We start from the raw sequence: 22,571 nt of genomic DNA, 5'->3' as shown, positions 1-22,571 counted from the left end.
TGTGTGGTATCAAAGAATGGGCTGATACCTGCAAACACTTAGGTAACAGTTTTGTTTGAGTAAGTCTATGACTATGCAAGGAATGGAAAGAAACTCAGATAGTTAATGGTTGTAAATAGCTACATGTAATAAAATGAAAAAATAAACCTGGGGGGAGCAGCTTTCAACCCACAGGTATCTTAAATAGCTGGTTCACTTAGTAGCACTGATCTCTGAGAACACACCCCCTTTGACGAGTTAGTAATTCTCAATCTCAGTATGTGATTATTAACTTCAAGGAATAATTTAGATTTAGGAAGAAAAGTATAAGGTAATTACTTTTTAAAAAATTAGATAAACTAAAATACAGAATTTTTTAATGCTGCAGACTGAATGGCTAAGAATTATACACACCACATTCTTATGTGAGGATTCTTACGTGAGGAGCAAAAAAGTTATTGAAAAGGAGGAAAATTTGCCTCATGTTGAAATTCTGAACTGAAGTTGTTTTGGATACTTTCCCCCTTCATAGATACACATACTGAAGAGGAAATATACTGTCAATACCATCCAGAGACTAATGAGAACAGCTTCCAAGACAGACTTTGGTCAAACACATTTGGAGCTTAATGCTATTCCAATTTGAAAATTTTAATGACATTTTTATTTACTACAATGGACTAGTTTAGATTTTTTCCTTGAGATCTTACATGATTATGACACCCTGTTTTCCAATTTTATGGAACATATTGTGAGTTATATTAAATGTATCTTGCTTTTAATATTATTAATACAGACAGCCACCAACAGACCAACTTTGTTAAGGCCAACATCAGAGCTTTAGAAAAATTGCAAGATACATTTCACCACCACACTTACCATTCACATTAAGCTCCTTCACTGCAGCTTCTGGCTTAGGCCCAATCTCTTCTAGTACCCCAGAATCCATGCAAGACAGTCCTCGATGGTTTGTTACCATCTCTGGTTCAGTCCTTGCTGTGGGCTCAGGCTGGGGCCTTCTGCCTTCCTCTTTCCTACAGCCCAAGTCCTTGTGCGGAGACTTCCTAGACTTGGCTGGATTGTCTGGCTCATCATCATCAGAACCACAAACAGAAATAAATTCTTCACTTCCAGAGAAAAGCTCTGATTCAGACTCTTCATCTGATCTGTTGTCCTGCCTGACTTGGTGAGAGTCAAAATGGGTCTCCTGTAGGGATGCTCTGATGGCAGCTTCCAACTGGCTATCTTCACTTGCGTCAATGAGACTCTCCTAGTCAAAATGACCATAGAGCAAAAAAGAAAAAGATAAGTTACGTTACATATGTGTATTGTGAAGAGGAACAGAGAGAACAGAAAAGTAGGAAAATATTCCTCCTTTCTAATTATACTTTTACATATAAAGCAAAGTATTACCTATTTTTGGATGTTAATCTGGATCATGTCATTAGGATATGATATATTGCTTTTATAGTACTGACACAAACTGTATTCAATATACCTCTCTCGTCAGTCATGTAAAGATTATACTTACAGACCGAGAACGTTTCTGGGGAGGGCTGGTGGAATGTCCATCCAGTTGTCCATGCTCACCGAGGAACCCAGTCACTTGGTCCAAAAAAGAAGTTACATCTAGCTGATGCCACTCAACTAGCTTCTGCCCTGTTTAAAATAGTAATAAAAAATACTACAAAAACTGGATTTTCAAAATATCACCAAAGTAGCAGACAGAATAAAAAAAAAGAAAGAACCAATAACTTAGAGTAAACTTTTGCCCTGCAAGATGCTGGAAATGTTTAGTCACATGCATTATTTTAAGAGGACTCCTACCATACTTGCAAAACAGTTCTGCAAAGGCAACAAACAAGATCATTATAAACAAGTGGCTGGAAAGGAATAAAAACTAAACTCTCTCTTAAACCCAAGTATCAAATAGCCAACTGTCACATAATGGACTTACATGGATGGGCAAAGCAAGAGCGAACACTGAGAACTGCCCAGCTAGATCAGACCCAGGGTCCATTCTAAAAGGAGCTGGCCAGATGCTTCTGGGAAGCTCACACGCTAGACATGAAGGCAACATCATTCCCCTACTTAAACTGTATGGAAAGCTTTATCTTGCAGATCAGAAGCTGTTTGCAAAATAATAAGCTGCCAGCTAACAATCACTTCAAAAGGAAGCAGAGCTAAGGCTTAAGTATTAATTCTATTGTAGCCATGGGTGTTTTATCAGTGTTTGTTTCACCTCTTACCTGTCCTAGGGTCCAGGATAGAAACATAAGGAAAGTCTGCTAGTTTGTAGAACTGTATGTATCTTTGTCCTTCCTCACTGTCATGGTACACCTATGGAACAGTCAAGAATTTTGTTAAATGCTTAAAAATGGACTTTAGCATTTCACAATGCAAGTTCACTACTGATTTTAATTGTCTTTAAATGTTTCAACTACTTGCTTTTATTGATAGTTTAATATTTCTTGTAAACCACTTAGAGGTTTTGTTACAATCAAGAGGCATATAAATTTTGTTAAATAAAAAATAAACAAACAAACCCAACTTGAAGCCACTACATAGGTGAGGGTGCATAATCCTTCTACTCCCTCAAACGTAATTTAGATGAGATTATTCAAGTAAAAATAAATATCAAGCAAATATTGGCTCTGTTACTAATCTTTCAGTCATTCAGGAAAACAGTCTTCCCACCTGCCAGAAAATGAAGTGCTCTCGAATAATGTTTTTCACAGCCTCATTGCTCCAAACATCACGGTTGAGACACTGACAGGCAAAATCCTGCACATTCTGTATGTTAATCATGAGCCATTTGTTCTGCATCTGACCACACTCCTTGGCCTGAAGATAAACAAGAACAGTAAGAACGTTAAGCCAGCAATGAAAATCTTGCAAGAAATAACGCCAGCAATGACGGCTTCCTGTTATTGTGCCACGCTTCACTAAACCTCGTCACACTGGAAAGTATGCTCAGGAGTCAGAAAGGTAATCTGCAAATAAGCCTGACAAGCAGTGTGCAGAGTTATAGAATTCTGCCAGTCACCTTGATTTAAAAGACCACACTTTGGTAATCCCAAACTGATGAGTGTCAACATGCCGAGCACAAAAGAGTTGGGGAGAAATCTTTTTTTAAAAAAATCCAAAACTGAGAGTAGAAAATAAAACCTGAATAAAACATTATATAATGAAGACACTGAAGTGGGTTTTATTGATCTGACTGCAAGACAGACTAGCTGATTAAAGATTCAAAGTTATGGTGGATTAGCATTATTGATAAACTTGCAGTTTCTTGTTCCACTATTTTCTCTTCATATATGCTACATTATTATATTATGTAGAACCAAGAGCCACTTTCTGATGACAATTCAGATGAAAGTGGGGAAAGTGGGAGGGTTTGAAGTTGCAGGAAGAGATCTTACTGGTTTGAGTCACAAAGCTGGCATTGCCTGATTGGTTGGTTGCAAGTTAATGTAGGAGTTTGATCAAGAATGTAATTCTGATCGCTGAATTGTCATACCTGTTGAAAAAAAGAGTGCTATATCAAAAATTGGAATGCTTATATTTCCTGAATAAATAGGGAAAAAGTGGATGGACTTCCTTAAAGGAGATTTACTCGTGAGTTTGCACCAACTGAATTATTCACAAAAAGGAAACAATTCATGAGTATTCCTGCTGATTTTGCTTTTTGGAAAATAAGATTTCACTTTTTAAAAGGGAAGTATCTCATCTACTGACCACTGAATGATCAATAGAACAGAAGCAGCTGCATTCACCTACTTTGGAAAAAAACAATATTGAAAACAGCTAGCTCTTTACCAGAATCTTACATCAAAATAGCTTTCTCAAGTGAACCACTAGAACAGTGTTCTAGTAAAGACACTGGGCGGTATTCAACTAGTGCAAGGATGAGTGCTAGCACAAGAGGATTTCCCCCTACTCCTATGAGCCGTTCCTGAACCTGCTGTGGAGGGTGGGGGAAAACCCCAGAACAAATTTGGAGGGAGTGCAACAAAGTTCATTCCATTGCGCAAGGAGAAATCCTTGGGCTGACGGAACAATCTGCTTAGTGCTGTGCACTTTAATGTCAAAATACACACTTTTACATAAAAGATAATCTGAACATTCAGTTTAACTCTAGAAGGGAAGTCTTACAATAGCCCTAGCTCTCCAACAATTATTTCTCCTGGGAAGGAGTTAAAAGTAAAATGGTGTGGATTGTGGACCCACTCCCAATTCAAACTTACAGCTATGCTCTGCAATACTTTTGCAAGGCCCAGCAAAAAACATTGAAATCATTTATTTCAATCACAGAAAAAAGGAAATAACATGTGAAAAAGGTCTGGAATTTTAAAAGTTACTATGAAGTTTTTGAAGATGAACATTTGGTACTGTATGTTCAAAAATAGGTGTATATTAAATACTTTTTTCATATTTTGTGAAAAGTATTTTAACTATTTGATAGATGACCCATGTGATACACATAGCCTAAGGACTGAATCCAAAGTAACACAAGTGGAGTTCCACTTACACAATGGGACTTGCCCTTCCTTTTCTCCTCCCAGTATGTCTGGAGGGTCCCCAGATTGGGGGGGTAGGACACAGTGAGGTTTGAGGGGGGAGGAGAGGAAGAAGTCCTTTTGCATGAGTCGAAATCTGTTCTACTCGCATGCAGAAACTAGTGGATACAATCCTATGTTTTTTAGCTTTTGTTGGCAGACAGTAGGCATTCAAGGTTGATATATTCCATGCCTTTCTTGAAACAGAATTGGTGCTTACAGCTAAACAAAGATGGTCAGGACTGAGGATGCTAGAGGCCTACATTTTGCAAGTGCTGATCAGGCTACAGTGACACTGAGTTAAAATGCATGCTTGCAAGAAAGCAGTTGAACATTTGCTCTGTGGCTTGTATAAGTACTTTAAGAAAATTGCATCAGAATTAAGATCAGGACCCATGGGTCCAGACTGCAATCCAGCCAAGAAATGTCTGGAGTAAACTGACACCAGCACCTAAACAGTGAAGTGTGGACCTCTCCCTTCAATTGTTATTAAATATTATTATAATCTTATTGTTGCCACACACAGCAATTTTCAAAGCTAGCCAATCTCAGAAATTCACATGGTGCAAACTCAAAAACCTCTTTAAATGTGTAAACTTTGTGTTCAAATTGTATTCAACTTGTAAATTTGCCAATTCATGATTTCAGGGTAAATCATCTTGCTTATGTAACCTGCAGTGGACTGATATATGTCTTATGCCACAATAACAGATGCAAAACATCTGCTTCAATTTAGGCAAAGTGGCTGTAGCAAGTTATTCAAAGATCTTAAACGTTATAGGCTTTACTGAAAGTATTTACCAAAGAGAATGGATGCTTGACTTTCATTTTAAATGAATTTCTATATTTTGCTCTGCACTGCAACATCATTTGAATATTTTCAATTTTTTGTTTTTTCTACATACATGAAGCTAAGTTTATAGGTGTGAGACCCTTCAACAGAGAGAGAGAGAAACACAAATGTAATGAAAGAACGACTGCAGGCCTTAAAAAATAGTAATTAAGATGACGCAATTACAGAACTATACTGTATACCCATTTCAAGCCACACTTGTAGAAGAGATAAAACACTGGCTCCACATTTGTTCTGAAAACGTAGCTCAAAGAAAAGGGGGGAAAATAAAAGCACAGGGCTATACATCATATAGGAATTTATGGTGGGCTGAGGGGAGTTAGGGCAAGTTAAGGTGGCGTAAATCCCAAAAAAGGAGCGTTCCAGGGTACAGCAGTGGCGGGACCGAGGGGAGAGGGACTTGCACCATATTCTTCATCTGTTCAGCTCGGTCATGTGACCTCCAATCCTGGCATAAATTATGCCAGGAAAAAGGGTAGTCTAAATAAAAAAATAGCTCTGGTTTTTGCTCCTTTTATTTTCTTTCCACTGGGCTCTGCTGGCTGAACCAGCATTCTCCTCTCCCAAGAGCTCCTGAATGGAGTTAGGATCTGGTGTACTTTAAGCCAGCACTACAGCGGCTTCCTCAATGCAGGATTGCTCTGTAATTATGCTAATCTTTTCTATAAAGACCTCACACCTGGAGTCAAGGGTTGCTGATTAAGGTCTTAACTGTACAGAAAAGGCAAAGGGAAGTTACAACATATCAAGTTGTGGGGGGAAATGCCTTATCATCAATCATTTCTATAGCACTGCAGTGTACAGAATGCTTTTTAATTTATTTCAAATGTAACTGAACAACTATGTTATCAAGTAGGTTAGTCTGACTATTACTGACATTATCCAAAGCTACTCAGCTCATAAATGAGCAAGGATTTGAAGCTTTTTTCTCATGTGTGAATGCTAGCCATTGACCACACAGGCTGAAAATAAAAGACACTGGTTTCTTTTTGCTTTAACTGACATACTTCTACTCCTGTCTAGATCTGGAACAAGATGGAAGGAAAGCAACTCAAAATAATTCATGTGATAGAATCTATAAAATTCATAAGGATTTATCAATCCCAACAAAACAGCACCATCCATGCACTAGACTATCTTTGTATTCACAGTTTTAACATTTGCAGCTGGAGTTAGGATAACAATAGTGATCACAGGATTAAGTGTTAGGAATCTCCATCTGCTCCCCCCCCCCAAAGGAACACATGGATTCTTGACAATTTTCACAAATTGCAGCTGGGCAACCAGACTTTAGTTAAATACAACATCAGTGAAGTGAGAGTTAACTGATCTCCACTATCCAAGTCAGACTGCAACCTAGAAGCTCACAGGATCTTTATGGTAAATCTGTGAATCGACAGCATCCCAGGACTGATTCATACATTCCAATATGTGGAAAAACCAGCTCATGCCAGTGGTTTAGCTGCATGAGCAGTTTATGTAAAGAAGGAAATGCTTGTGTAAATGTGGCTCTTCTTATGCAACAAGAAAATTATTTGTCTAATCGCAGAGAGGGTGTGCATCTCATGCCAAGTTTCTTCTTCTAATATTTATCATAAACAAAATGATTAAACGTACTGCTTAGGATCAGCAAAACATTTTACTCTCAGTTGCCTAAAGTTATTTAACTGTTTAAAAGGTTCAGATTTAAACAGTGCTGTGAATACTATACTATGAAGCTCCAATACATAAGCTACAAGGAATTGATTGAAAAAATGTGCTTATATGAATTAAGAGTTTCTATGAAGTAGAAACCCCATTAGCAGCTTGTATTGCAAGTCTGCATAGTGATATACTCAGCCAGGGCTGGTTCTAAAGGGTGGCCAGGTGGGGCACTGGCCCGAGGGCCCCTGGAGCTACAGGGGGCCCTCCGCTCCCCTTCCACAATCTGCGGCAACAGCTGCGGATCGCAGGGCAGGAGCTTCCACCTGCCCTCCATTCCCTTGCCCCACCTACCTGTCTCCTGCCTTTTAGCATTGCCCTTAATGAAGATGGCGGCTGAGGTTTCCCTAAGGTGCTGAAGCCCCTGCCGCCATCTTGGTTGATGGCAGAGATGTGCGCGTGTAGCACACACGGGTGCTATCAACCAAGATGGCGGCGGAGGCTTCATCCCCTTAGGGAAACCGTGTCTGCCATCTTGGTTAATGGCAATGCTAAAAGACAGGAGACAGGTAGGTGGGGCGATGGAAATGGTGGGCAGGCGGAAGCTCCTGCCCTGTGATCTGCAGCTGTTGCCGTGGGATTGTGGAAGGGCCCCTGTAGCTCAAGGGGAAGCGGAGACAGGTAGGTGTGGCGCGCATGCACACACATGTGCACGTGCCGGGGCAAGCTGATGCCCAAGGGCCCCGGCATGCCTGGGGCCAGCCCTGTACTTAGCAAAGGAAAAAATGGACTCAGTCTTAAAAAACTGTAAAACAAGTAAAACAAGAAAGTATTTTAATGTAAAAGGCAATGCCAGATACAAAAAAGTGATGGAAAACCAATCAGATGCAGTTATATGAAGTCTGAAGAGGAGTGATTCTATTAAAGACACAGACAGTGGAGGCAAACGTTTACTCAGAGAACAAAGAGGGGACCTGACTTAGAATATGACTACCAAGTTAAGAAAAAGTGTGTTAGAAAAAACTGGGGGAGGGGGACAGACTCTGAACTTTTCTGACTAAAATGTATATTGAAAAATGCAGTTGTATGCACAAGACTGAACAAAAACAGGCCAGAAGCCAGCTACTCCACTGACCTAAGAGGAGCTTATACACAAATGGTACTCTACTTCTTGGTGAGTTTCAGGAGGACAAAGGAAGGACAAAGAGCATGACTAATGTTGACAGAGAAAATAATTTTTGAAATTGGTTAGAAAAGCAAGCCTGATGTTACACATAAAAATATAGATGTTGCACAGCTGTTAACGCTTGATGTGACAAACAGATTGATGTCCTTTCCCGACTACTACGGCTGCTTGCAACTAGAGATGTACATATTGCTTAATTATTGACATAATGTTGAATGCCACTTAAGAAAGGGGTGGGTGATAAAAAGATGGACAGAGGAACACAACCACAAAAGGGCACTTTTTAAAAAATGACTTTGCAAAATGTAGGAGTCATCTTCTCTGTCCACGAAATACAAATACATCTAGTTGCAATCAAATTTAAGCAAATTCTTTATAAACAACATATTGAATTATCATGCTACAAGTGTACACACACACAGGGCCCAAGCCACCACAAAGTATCTATACCAAAGCTTAGCAACCTACCGTTTCAAAACTTCCTTTGTGCATCAGATCAATTGGAGGCCTGAAGAGATCTGCAAGGGTGGTGAGTTTCTTGTCTATTGCTCCTCCATTCCTCAACTCTTGCTCCTGCCGAACTGTAGAGTCCCAGAAGAAACAAATGGGAGTTAAACAGCATTTTCACTCTAACATGCTCAGTCGCTTTCAGGAATTATATATATATTAATGAAGAGCTGTAGGGAACTTGAAAGCTTGCACACTATTTTATGACATTTTGGTTGGGCTAATAAGGGTACTGCCCTAATATGGACTTTGGCTCTTATGGGCCAACACAGCTATCTTTACTCTTTGCCTAAAATAACTTTTGATTTTCCTAAATATCTTCCCACTAGGTAGTGTCTCTTGATGACCTCTATGTACTTTTAAGCTTTGTTATTATTATTAGATTTACTATCAGCCCTTCACTACAAGGTCCCAGGGCTGGTCACACCAATGTAAAACAAAACATTAAAAACAGTTTAAGACAAATCATAACTTTAGAGCAAATGTCAAATAAATAAGAGTCTTACAGTGCAATTATATATATTTGTACTAAAAGGCAAGCCTCACTGGCCTTCTAGGCAAGTGTGTACAGGATTACTGCTTAAGTATTACAAAAATATAGCTTTTAGCCTACAGACAAATATACTCTTTTTTATTTCCCTCACTTTAGGGTTAGAATAGCATTGTTAAATTTCACATTAATGAAGAATTTTCAGTTTAAGGGTAACTTATTTTCAAAATAAGGTTATAAAATTGTAAATACACATGGACATGTGATTTCATGCACACCAGCCTTTTCCATGGATCATAATCATTCCTCCAATACTGAGAAGGCCCTGTTGTGGGCCGACAACCCTCAGCAGCAGCAACAGCTAAAGGGCCTCACCTACTGATTGCAAGGCTCAAGATGGCTGAGCTGGGGAATGTGATGTTTTAGGTACTTGGGTCCTAAGCCACTCAGGCTTTGTATGCTAGTCCCAACAGCTTGAATTGGGGGCAGTAGTGCACTGGCAGCCAATGCAGTGCTTTCAGGACCACTGAACAATCAGGCTGTCCCACTCGCCAACCTGACAGCCATGTCCTGAACTAGCTACAGTTTCCAGACAGTCTTCAAGGGCAGCCCTAAGTAGAGCACAGTGCAGTAGTTCAGATGGAAGGTCACTAGAGCATAGAATACCAAGGTCATTCTATCCTGGTTCACAGCTGGTGAGCCAGCCTAAGCTGGGCATAAGCACTCCAAACCACAGAAGCTACTTGGGACTCCAGTGACTGATTGGAATCCTGAAGTACTCCCAGACCTTCAGAGAAAGTGCAATCCCTCTCAGCACGTAACATCCGTTTAATTCCTAGACATGAAAATTGCCCACCCATAGCAACTTTGTCTTGTCAGGACTCAGCTTACTATACCCCCTGCAATCGAGCCCATTACTGCTTCCAGACACTGGTCCAATACCTTCACAGCCTTTCCTGAATCAGACAGAATGGAGAGAGAGAGAGCTGTGTGTCATCAGCATACTGATGGTACCATACTCCAAATTCCTGGATGGCAGCTCCCCACAGGTTCATATAGATGGTCAACAGCATAGGAGACAGAGTAGACTCCTATAAGACCCCACAGCACAAAAGCCACGGGGCTGAGCAACAATCCTCTAGTGTTATTTTCTGATAACAACCCTGCAAACAGGAGTGGAACCACTGTAATACAGTGGCATCATCTCCTAAACCTGAGTTGTTATACTGTGTAGGATGTAATTACTACAATCAATTTGCGGGTATTTTATCTCTAAAAATATTAAATAGGGCTTTCCTACTTTAATGGTTGTTGGAGTTTTCTCAGCTCTCTCCTAGGTACTATATTTTTGGATGTATCAAGAGTTAGGATTATGTAAGACAATTTAAATAAAATAACTGCAGTTTGAAGAGTTATACAGCCACAAGAGTGGCTGTACGCTATAGCCAGCATGATTTTTTTGCATTTCACCATGTTAAATTGAAAATACCCCCATCCCGTTCTGCTGCTTCCCAAAAGCTCATTTCAAAACAAAATTTTACAAAACTTATAGTCCTGAACTCAGAGATGCTTTCTTAACAACCCTGTAAGTTTTCATGATGATACACAAAACACTCAGAGAGAATTGTTAGTTTAAAGTCCAAAACAAGAGTAAAAAAATCCAGACCCTGTTGGACTTTTTTTTGTCAGTGGTCTCATAATTTGTGGTAATTAATTAAAAATCAGCCATGTTCACAGAGTACCTGTAATCCTATTACTGACCTTGCCCCATACTCTGACCTTCACATGTTACCAAATTCTTTCAAGCTACACAGCAAGTGGATTGGACTGTGAAAGACCAACCCACATTGTGATTGCATTTTGACAAATTTGTAGGGCAGTCCATTGCTGGGGGCAATCATCAGGAGATTTGGGCTGCAGTGTCACCAATATGCGGATGACACTCAGCTCTATCTCTCATTTAAATCTTCACCAGAGTTGGCTGTGGAGACCGTGTCCAAGTGCCTGGAGTCCGTGAGTGGATGGATGGGAAGGAATAGGCTGAAACTGAACCCCGACAAGACCGAGGTACTGCTCGTGGGGGACAAGAGAAGGTTGGGAACCATTGACCTGAAGTTCAATGGGGTGAGTTTACCCCTAAAGGACCAGGTCCGCAGCCTCAGGGTTGTACTTGATTCCAAGCTGTCCATGGAGGCTCAGATTTCAGCTGTGAGCCGGGCAGCTTGGTACCAACTACACCTTATACGTAGGCTGCAACCCTACCTTCCTGTTCATCAGCTTATTCAAAATGCGGCGGCTCGATTACTCACAAACAGTCGTCGCCGGGACCACATCACGCCAGTGTTGTCCGATCTACACTGGCTTCCAGTTGTTTTCCGGGCCCAATTCAAGGTGTTGGTTTTAACCTTTAAATCCCTACACGGTCTCAGCCCAGTTTATCTAAAGGAGCGCCTACAACGCCACCAATCATGCCGCCTGACAAGATCGGCCACACAAGGCCTTCTCTCAGTCCCGCCAACCAAAGCAGCTAGGTTGGTGGGCACTAGAGAGAAGGCCTTTTCAGTGGCGGCCCCCACCCTCTGGAACTCCCTCCCACAAGATCTTCGGCACATCTCTTCCCTGAATATGTTCCGCAAGGCCTTAAAGACCTGGCTTTTTCAGCAGGCTTTCGGGACTTCTGGGGAGGCTTAATATTCTTCTGTTTTAAATGCCTCCTATTATGTATTGTTTGCTCTTATAATTTATATATTTCACTGTATTTTTATATTGTATTCTCCCATATTTATTGTATGTACGTCGCCTAGAGTTGCCATTGGCCAGATAGGCGACACATAAATTAAATTTATTATTATTATTTATTATTATTATTATTATTATTATATCTCAGAGAGGAGTTCAGGTCTCCTGCTCCCCTGGTGCATTCACTATAGCTGCCCAATTTCCCTGCTTTTTAAAGTTTGACAGAAATATCTGTTGGCTATAGGTACGTTCTTAAACCACATGGTTGTATTTTTGGCCTTTTAGTGAATTTGCTTCTAAGTAGACTAAAGTAACATTAAAGCAAAGACCTGAATTAAGAGAATCCTGATAGCAGCAGTGTTAAACTCTGGGCAATACTCAAAACTAACTGAACCTTAAATGCCTGAACATGCAGCCTCCAAAGAAAAACAAAGTAATTTTATTTTGTCCAAAAGTTTGGAATTAATCTTTTGGCTGGGAAAGATTTTTTTTCTTTTATTTACATGCATACATGATAATCACTAACACAAGCTTTCTTATGACAATATACATTTTAGAATAGGAAAGGTTTAATTCTGGTACTAAAGCAGAAAAGTATTATGAGGCCTGGATCTTGTTTCACTTTGTATGAAGCAATGTGAAGCAGGAAAAGCCCATCCAAAAAGAGTATAACTGCAAGTCATGGAGAACTCAAGGGACAGGCAGTTGTTGGGATGGTGGTGGCTGTCACCCCTGGCAAAAGAATATGCAGCAACTGGATTTAGTAAGTCATGTTACAAATGAAAGTCAGTTGCTGCAATTAACTGGGTCTCAAATCTCAACCCTACTGCATCATATTTAATGACTGCAGCCAAATACTGAGCAATTTGGCTGGCTTCCTAGACTGCACATGCACCTTCCTGTGCTGATGCAGGGGGCTCTTTTTACTTTAAAATTACAAACCTCATGGAACTTTATGCTGTGCATATATGGCAAGAGTAGTCAGCAGTGTAATTATGGGGAAGGGGGTTGTGTGTGCCTACACAATGCAAGCCTTATCCAGTCCCATATAAATATGCAACTGATAGGTGAGGGTCCACAAAGCAGCCAATAGCATAAGCTCTAAAGGGTCGGCGTTGTAAACCTCATATATAGCAAATAAACAAAGAAAACAGCATGTTAAGATAATGATTTACTGATACCTACTTGTTTCTGTCTGGAAATCCCGAAAACCATCAAATATTGAACGAGCGGGTCTGCGTCTTTTTGGAGCTTAACAAGAACAGAATTTAAAACACAGATTAATCATTAGAAACCTTTTAATGTAACCAATATGTGGTAGAAAAAAGTGAAGCTTCAAAACAGATTTGAACGCAGAGGTGACTAGGTCACCTTAGACTATCAATAATGTATTATGCAAATTTGTTACACATGTGTACCCATCAGTACATGATTTCCATGTTCCCAGTCCTTAGATGCTTGTATATGTTGGTGTAAAATTATTTTAAGTTTATAGGCTGCTTTTCTGCCTGAAGGCTTTCAAAGCAAGTAAAAACAGGTAAAATAAAATACAAAGTACCACAGAAATAATAAAACCTAGGACAGCAAGATATATCAGCAAAATGCAACACAGCAATAGAAACCAAAACAAAGATCCAGGGAGTAAAAAAATCACTCAAGGCTGAAGGCACAACAGAGTAAAAAGTCTTACAGCTCAGTGAAAATACTGCAATATAGGGGCCACATGACCCTAAGTGCAGGGTCACATTCCCTTCTGGGTGCCTCATGACAGTAGAGGGTGGAGGCAGAGGTAAAACTGAATGGATGCGACTCTTGCCATGTTCAGTAGGCTACGTATCAGCCATATAAAAGTCAGAGGTTTCTACATACGCCTCTCCATTCAAACAAGGAAGAGGTATTATCACACTTCAAGGACACATTCGAGGGGGCCACGGAGCAGGGTCAGGAAGCTTGTGGCCTGTGGAAGGGTTGTAGCCCAGGGAAAGTCCCAAGGGCCATACAGAGAGGCATGAAGGGCTGCTTTCAGCCTCTGGACCTGAAGTTCCTCACCCCTGCTCTAGGCATATAGTGTTCCACAATCTGGTTGCTACCACTGAAAAGGCTCTGTTCCAAGTAACCCCCCAAATGCACCTATGATAATGGCAAGACATAGCATATGCTGCCTGACCTGCTCTCACTATACTTACTAGAGGAGGAATGCCCAGAAAAAACTAAAAGCATGGATTGTTTCCATTTTGGTAAGTTATTTTTTGTCCAACGCCTTTAAGCAAGTATGAGCACCTGCTATTCTGCAATGTAATTTCTCAATGTGGATGGAATCAGAAGTTAGGCTACACTTGAAATATTACAACTTTTAAAGTAGATTGCAATGCACAGCATACCTGTAACCAAATAAATGAATTTACAGCAACCATGAAATGTGTCAAAAGTGGCAGAAAACAGCTTTAAGCATATTCAGCCTAGTTCTAATAGCAATTTAATTGCCTAAGACACAGATTTCCAAACTGAAGAAACTGGGTGCGCGTGCATGCACGCACACAGAGCGACCAAGCCCACATCATGATCTGTTCTATTGGCTATAATATAACACTTATTTCAAACCTAATTTTAGTGGGGGGACACTACAGAAGGTCTCTGCAAGCACATGTGTGCCTGTGGGCGCTATGACAGTGACCTTTAGCCTAAGACGTTTCGTTAAATTATTTGTAACATTTAGTAATATTGACTGTCCCATCCAGTGAACAGCATACATTAGGCAGATGGTAAGCCTGAAAGAAAGTTCTACTTTTTAACTATTGTACTTAATTTCGCTACTTCAGATGCTTTATAAAGAAACACATCAAAACCTATATGTTTATTACGGTATAAGCTTTTGTGAACTATAGCACATCTGTTGTTACTTGCAGCAGACTAACATGGCTACCCTTCTGAAATGTAAACAATACATTATTACAAAAAAATTATTTAGGGCACTTACATTTCACCTTAAAATTGTGGTACATCTTATGTAACCCACTGTCAAGGGCTTGTTACCACCCCCAAGTCATTCTCTGCTGATTTCCTACAATTGAGTAAGCAACTCCACATATCTCTAGGGGCCATTCACCAGATCTCAAGTCGGCTTATTACTTCAATGACACTTTTCAGTTTGTAACTTACAATTGTCATATCTAGTTATCAAACCCAACTGATCTCTGGAAATTGCATTTCTCAATATATTCCAAAGCAGCAAGCTTTCCTTAAAACAGTCAGCTAGGATGTCCTCTTCACTATTCTCACCCTATTTTAAAAATAAAGCTAAAGTTACTATAATAATGAAAATCTATTTGAACAGAACCTTGGAAACTGTATTTAACCAGAAGCTGAACTATAATGGAATTACTATCTTGGACTTTAGTTCTAAAAACTCTCAACAGCAAAATATTCAGTTGTACACATTCTACAGCTACAATTGCCTAAGAACAAATTGTAACATTATAAATTGCTATTAACATGCAGCTCTTCAGAAAGAATATTTTATTATGGATATTTTATGAGAATATTTTATTACAAAAAAAATATTACAAATTACTGAGTAGGAGCATTGCCATTTTGTGTCAGTTCTCCATCCAGAAAATGAGAATAGTAATGGACATTACTGACTATTTGAAATATCATATTCCCTCGAGTGCCAATTAAGTATTAAAGTTCATTTTTTAAATGTTTAATTGGCAGTATTGGGAATATGACTGTAGTACTGCATAATCACATACTTCAACTATATAGAGGGCAATGGATATGAGCAACCTAAATCAGAAGGGATTCTGGTAAAGTTTTTCCTTACTACCACATTTGAAAGGGAAAACATTAAAATGAAGCTCACTTACCACCAAATAAAGGCTCAGGTTCTACCAGAATTTCCTGCTTTTGAGGAATAGGTGCTCTTACTTCATCTCTATAAAGATTAGAAACACATAACCTTGTGAACATGACAAGTATTGCATTGTATGCCAGCAATTGAGGAATAACTGCTCAATAACTCTTCACTAACTCCTACTCATAGTAGCACTCTGCTAATAGCACTGAGAAACATTCTGCCTTTTCTTATATAAAAATTCAAGATAATTCACAACAAGAATATGATAAAAACAAGAGATTGACAGTACATACATAGATAACACGGATAACCTGCCAGTTGCTTTTTCATCTTTTCCACACTAGTAAGAAACCCAGTGATCCAAATGGGCATGGGAACTAGAACTTTTTTTAAAAAAAAATTGAAACATTTTACTACTAGCCTAGTTTATACATGTAATTAATGAATCAGTGAGAAATGTTTCAAATGTTACTCAACCCTTTACTTCCCAAGTCAGGCAACAGCCTTTGATGAAACCACATTAATTTAAAACCAAGTAATTTGTTAAAGGCAAAATCTGGTTTAATTATCTTTAGATCCCATATCCAAGAATCTGCTAGTTACATGGGCATGACCAGTGTAAATGCTCAGAACTGTTACAAAGGGGGAGTACTAATGTCAGGAAGTTGCATTTGTAATCACACCTCTAGGAAAAGTGTAAAGACATTTTTTGTTGGGCCTAGACCTTAACTCCACCCCCTTTGTTTGGGAATATTAATATAGGAATAATATAGGAGATATCCTCTAATTTCTGTTATTTGCCTCTGTCTGGATAAGATTTATTTCTAAAAGAAAATAAGCTTTTTTTCTCTTGCCATACAATGACAAACATTTACCTCCATTTATTTATTTAGGATTTCATCCAACCTTAGTCCAAGCAGACCTATAAAATTAATGGACATGACTCTTAGGCCCATTAATTCCAGTGGATCTATTTCGAGTAGTAGCTGTATTTATTTATATGTATTAGTCACTCCATAAGACATGCTACTTAGGCGATGGGCAATACTTTAAATAAAAACAACTTTAAATTATAAAGTCACAAAGATGAAAAATCTCTACCAAGTTACAGGGGTGGGGGGAGTGATTAAAGGTGACACCAAATGTAGCACTCTATGAAGTGTCTCCTGCCTGCACATCTGCCTCTTTCTGACATGCACAAAATACTTCTTAAACCAAACGGTTAGGTTTCCAGAGCAATAGTAAAATGGAAGGAGTTTAGTAAGTGAAACCAAGAATGTCTATGGAAAAAATATCTTGATATCTGCCCTTTCTGTATTTCAAACCTAATTAGCCGTTCTTTGGATATTCACAAAGTTACATACTCTGTATGTGGTCGTAGGTTTGATACACTCGCAGAACTGGTGCTAGGCTCCTCTGCTATCCCTCCACCATCGAGGAACATAGTGACAGCCATTTCCAGATTATTGTTGCATGCTTCGAGCATATGCTTGCCCACACTTTCAGTAGCACCTGTGATACAATGAAAAAACAACACCAGTGCTCAGAGCTTCAAAATAAATTGAACAGATGAGATCACTTAAAAAGGCAAGTTTTTTGTTTTCTTAAAGTTAATAAAATGGTAGTTCAATACATTTGTATTTTGAAAACCCAATTGAAACAGGACCCCATAAATGAACCAGACAGAATCAGATTGCCCATTCCTCCTCTGTATGATACTGGCACTGTTGCATTCCTGCCCTGGCCAGGCCATATAACAGCACACATATATACAGATCTCCTCCCCCATATTCTCTGGGATTTAAAGAAAACTCAGGGGAGTTCTTTGTTGAACTGAGCTTCTGCCTACTCCAAAGCTGAACACAACATGAAATCTTGCCTTCTTCTAAAATCTCTGGCCCATGTGAAAGACTTAAGAGGGAGGAGTGGAAGGGTCCTATATTGTGCAGAACTCTTGAGCAGGTATAGGTAGCATGTGAGATTGTGTGGATTCACTCTCTTTGAAGCTCAGCATTGACTTGAAACCTCTGGCATGCACGGGGGTGGATCTCAAGTGAAGAGTCGGTAGCAACCACAAATAAATGCTTGACTACTAAACCATATTTTGTAGATTCCTGATTATGATTTCAGTTGCCTTTACTAATATACTATAGTAGTATCAAAACAAACAGGAAATCCTGTTTAAACATGCCCTCCCCACTTTCTTGACAAAATCCTGATAAAAGGCAGAAAAATCAGAAGTAACTGGGATGGAGAGTTTGACTTCACCCCCATGTACTCCAGATAATAAAAAGGGTGAATGAATATGGCGCCTCACATATGTAAGATGCCTCTTTACTGGGGTGAGAAGGGCTCTTAGATCTATATTAAAAGTATCCCACAACCATCAAAAGCTCAGCGCACCATTTCTGCCCTTTTCATGAACTTTATATATAAGTTAAAGTTAAACCCAACCCTAGAATGTTTTGCCCAGAAATAAGGCCTATTGATTTAACAGGAATGCAGCCATATTCTCTAGTTTGTCCTATCTCAAATTTAGGCATATCACAGACATGCATATCTGGTTTGGAGGTGCAAAACCATTTCAGCTCACACATCAATGGAAAACAGATATAATGCAGGATTTGTATTTATATCTACAGTCTTTCATGTTACACCTCAGTACTGCGGATCATATATGATGAATAACCATTTAAATGAGGCCAAATTAAGCTAATCAAGAATTCATCATTAGCCCTGAATCAAATAAAACCATATTTGTGTACTTTTTAAAATGGAACTCTCAATAACCACTAGATAATGGATAGGCATACGTATACATCTCAGTTGAGAACTCTTCTCAAGATAGGTTTTCCTTGACAGATTGAGAACAAATATTTTCTCAATAGATACGCACATATGTTTACCTTCTTGTAATCCTTGACATATGCTTCCTAATGCTGAAAGGAAGTTTGTTAAATAGTCTACTTGACCACTTTCCTTTCTTTACTAAATAAAGTGGCATGACTCCACTTTCTTCTCTTTACTAATTCTGCATCTTCATAAAGCATTCATTCAGATGCAGAATTTAAACGAATGCTGATAAAAGTTAAAGAGGAAAGCACAAAAGCAGGACTACAGGTGAACGTCAAAAAGACTAAAATAATGACAACAGAAGATTTATGTAACTTTACAGTTGACAATGAGGACACTGAACTTGTCAAGGATTATCAATACCTCGGCACAGTCATTAACCAAAATGGAGACAATAGTCCAGAAATTAGAAGAAGGCTAGGACGGGGAGGGCAGCTGTGACAGAACTAGAAAAGGTCCTCAAATGCAAAGATGTATCAATGAACACCAAAGTCAAGATCATTCAGACCATGGTATTCCCAATCTCTATGTATGGATGTGAAAGTTGGACAGTGAAAAAGGCGGATAAGAGAAGAATCAACTCATTTGAAATGTGGTGCTGGAGGAGAGCTTTGCGCATACCATGGACTGCAAAAAAGACAAATAATTGGGTGTTAGAACAAATTAAACCAGAACTAACACCAGAAGCTAAAATGCTGAAACTGAGGTTATCATACTTTGGACACATCATAAGACATGATTCACTAGAAAAGACAATAATGCAGGGAAAAACGGAAGGGAGTAGAAGAAGAGGAAGGCCAAACAAGAGATGGATTGATTCCATAAAGAAAGCCACAGACCTGAACTTACAAGATCTGAACAGGGTGGTTCATGACAGATGCTATTGGAGGTCGCTGATTCATAGGGTTGCCATAAGTCGTAATCGACTTGAAGGCACATAACAACAAAAGATGCAGAATTTAGAAATAGAATTGTTCTCTGTCCCAATACTTGATGTAGGCCTGCCAATTATTAACCAAAGTATGACATAAGGTAGCCTAACTGGTCAAAACGAATGCCAGTTTCAAGTCTTTATGAAGCTAGGAAAGCAGTAGCTCTTAAAAGTTTTTTTGTGTGGACCACTTGAAAATTGCTGGGAGTCTTGCTGGACCACTTAAATTTTTCTTCCAGTGCTGGCACCATTGAAACTAGGACTGGATTATGAAAATCACAAGTCCTAGACCAAGACCTTGTTAACCTGTTGGATAAATCTGATCCTAGTCAAAACAGCCATGATCACTGTTGACAGGGGACAGAGGAAAGAATCAATTGTAGGGTACTCCAAGTACAGATATTCTTGATTGTTGCAATCTTTTTGGCAGACCATCTGTGGTTTGGGCCCAGGGCTGGTCTAAAGGGCGGCCAGGTTGGGCACTGGCCCGAGGGCCTCTGGAGCTGCAGAGGGCCTCAGCGGAAGCATCCGCGGACCGCCATCCCCCCGCTATCCCTCCGCTTCACCTACCTTTCTGTTGTTTTTTGCAACATGCAGATTTGCCATCAGTCAAGAAGTTAGAGAAAGAAGTTAGAGAAAATACAGTCAACTATATTTTTGTATTCAACACACTTTTAGTGATATTAGTCCCCCCTGCCCCCCAAAAAGAGGCAAACAGAAAGTTCTGATTACACCAGCTGAGCCAGTGAAAGAAACTAACATACAATACCTTGCTGGGATAAAAGGAATACCCAATACTATTACAGTCACTTAGGAGTTCTAACACCACATTTCAAAGGTACATTGGCTTCCCTGGGGTAAAGTTACGTTGATGTTAAGGATTCAATAGCACAGAACAATTAAAGCAAGGTGATTAAACTTGGTGAAACACATTATTAAAACAAAAAACAATGATATGCCTCTTGCAACACCAATTTAAACTGTCCATTCAGTCTAACAAAGTTTTACAGTGCAATCCTATGCATATCTACTTAGAATCAGTCCTACTGTGTTTCATGAGACTTATTCTCTTATAAGTGTGCATAGCATTGTAGCCTTTATTAGTCAGTCAGTGCTAGAAAACAAAAAGTGGGGGGAACCCTTCATCACAAGTAAAGGCTTTCAAGTTGTGGGGATGGGAGATTAAGTGGCGAACTAGCAAAATTTTATAAAGTTATGAACAATATCGACAGTGTTAATAGAAGTTGTGCTCCCTCAAGATTAGCATTCAAAATCATTCAACAAAAGGATTGGTAATAAGTTCCGGACAGAAGGATTACTTCTTTGCACAGTACATAATTAAGGTTGCAATCCAATACACACTTACCACTGAACCCAATGGAGCTTACTTCTGAGTAGACATGTATTGGATTGCTGCCCAAGTTATGAAATTCCTTGCCAGAAGCCTGTCACTAAGCTTAGGCACAATTCTTGTGTCACCACTAGCTACCAAACAAATAAATAAATAAGTAAATCTCCATTGCCAGGGTCCATGTTGCATCAGTAACATTTGGTTGTCTTTGTTATGTGCGATGACCAATTCATGCAGTGACAAATTTTCTCCTCAGGTACCCAGATATAGGTACAGTTGGAACAATGTTTAGTAAATGTTTAGTGATAATGTATACCTCAGTAACATCTTCTTCCTCTCATGTCAGTACAGCCTATAACCAGAGTAATTGCTTTGTTGTCTAATTATCAAACTATTAAAATGGGGTTTTGCTTAACGTATTCCTTATGTCAATAATGACTCAACAGAGCAGTTAATTTGCATTACATAAAGCAAAAAGGGGGTTGGGGGGTTGGAGAGAGCTTTTATCTCACACAATTTGGAAATTAAATGGATGGCGTTTTCTAGTGACAGATTTCGTTCACCATTCCACCACAGACAACAATCAAGGCTCAACTCCTTCCTTAAAATGTCACACTGCGGTCTCTTTAACGCCCTCGTTTTCCCTGTCTCCGTGAAATGCGTACTCGATCCAAGTTGACTGCCCCCCCTTTCTCCACAAAGAAATTTCTCCTCAACTCCCCCTGTACATCACACCTCCCCTTACCAGGTGCAAAGCGCAGCCCCAGCCTCCATTCCCTCTATTTAGACTCCCTCTATGGCCCCTTATTTTCTGCACAAGTATCATCGCCCACCCGCTCGCCCGCCTTCTGCGGTCTTTCCTTTCGGTCTCCCGCCAACCCCCTCACACACATTGCGCTCCTCTCCTGCCCCAACTAACTCTTTTCTCCTCCCCAACCTTACATCCCTCCCCATAGCTGAAACGGCCTCAACCCTCCTAAGCTTATTCCGGGTTTTCGCGCGCCTCACCCGTGATGGCGGTGAATTGCTGGATTAACCCCTTCAACGCTGAGGCGGCAGCGGAGCCCCCGGACGCCGCCATCTTGCCGCCACTACCACCGAACAACACCCGCCACCTGCCGGCTTCAGTACGCAGGCGCAGAACCACCGCGCCCCAGTTCCCCTTGCTCACTTTCAATTTCAATATCAAGCTTTATTGAGAGCACAACGAAAAAAGGACAAGAGAAGAGGAAAAGAGGCGTGTCTGTATCTGTGTCTCTTGTCATCCATCCTCTCTAGGCATCACGACAAGCATCCGGGTTGCCGATCGACGCCCTCTAGCGGCCGGCAGATTACTTCCCCTAAACATGCGACAGGAGAAAGCCACTGGAGCATCCTGTCATAAGCAGGAAGTCGAGGAAGTGGCAGCGCACTTCTTCCTCAGCATTCAGGTAGGAAGAAGGCACTTTCACAGCAATTTACGCCTGTTCTAATTCTTGGCAGTACCTGCCGCTGGAAAAGAAACGGTGTACCAGCGGAGCCTTACTTCTCAGGGGTTGATCTTGGAAACACTACTCCAGTGCGCTGATAAAACCAGTACAGGATACTAACCGAAATGGGCTAATACCAACAGGTTCATGAAACGTA

The 22,571-nt window shown here is 40.0% G+C and overlaps 1 protein-coding gene across 5 annotated transcripts in view; it reads right to left on the bottom strand.

The window, feature by feature from the left end:
* UBXN7 (UBX domain protein 7) overlaps window positions 1-22,262 on the bottom strand; it is a 28,722-nt gene extending 6,460 nt beyond the window's left edge. For 2 of the 5 annotated variants that reach the window (XR_009764054.1, XM_061636632.1), the window contains exons 1-9: window positions 22,117-22,262; window positions 17,175-17,322; window positions 15,821-15,888; window positions 13,140-13,205; window positions 8,687-8,799; window positions 2,677-2,823; window positions 2,229-2,319; window positions 1,511-1,638; window positions 859-1,249 (exon numbers count right to left, since the gene is read on the bottom strand). Coding sequence is in view for 4 of the 5 variants with exons in the window: in XM_061636632.1 (XP_061492616.1) it covers window positions 859-1,249; window positions 1,511-1,638; window positions 2,229-2,319; window positions 2,677-2,823; window positions 8,687-8,799; window positions 13,140-13,205; window positions 15,821-15,888; window positions 17,175-17,322; window positions 22,117-22,210 (1,246 nt within the window). In the remaining variant the exon portion in view is untranslated. Of the gene's footprint in view, window positions 1-858; window positions 1,250-1,510; window positions 1,639-2,228; window positions 2,320-2,676; window positions 2,824-8,686; window positions 8,800-13,139; window positions 13,206-15,820; window positions 15,889-17,174; window positions 17,323-21,261; window positions 21,628-21,690; window positions 21,812-21,953 lie in introns of those variants that run through there. The other 3 variants (XM_061636633.1, XM_061636635.1, XM_061636634.1) reach the window with 3 other exon arrangements.
* Between the last annotated feature and the right edge of the window lie 309 nt (window positions 22,263-22,571).

Source organism: Rhineura floridana, chromosome 7 (assembly GCF_030035675.1).
Source record: "Rhineura floridana isolate rRhiFlo1 chromosome 7, rRhiFlo1.hap2, whole genome shotgun sequence".
NCBI classification, from domain to species: domain Eukaryota; kingdom Metazoa; phylum Chordata; class Lepidosauria; order Squamata; family Rhineuridae; genus Rhineura; species Rhineura floridana.
This window is presented reverse-complemented; position numbering and strand designations above follow the sequence as displayed.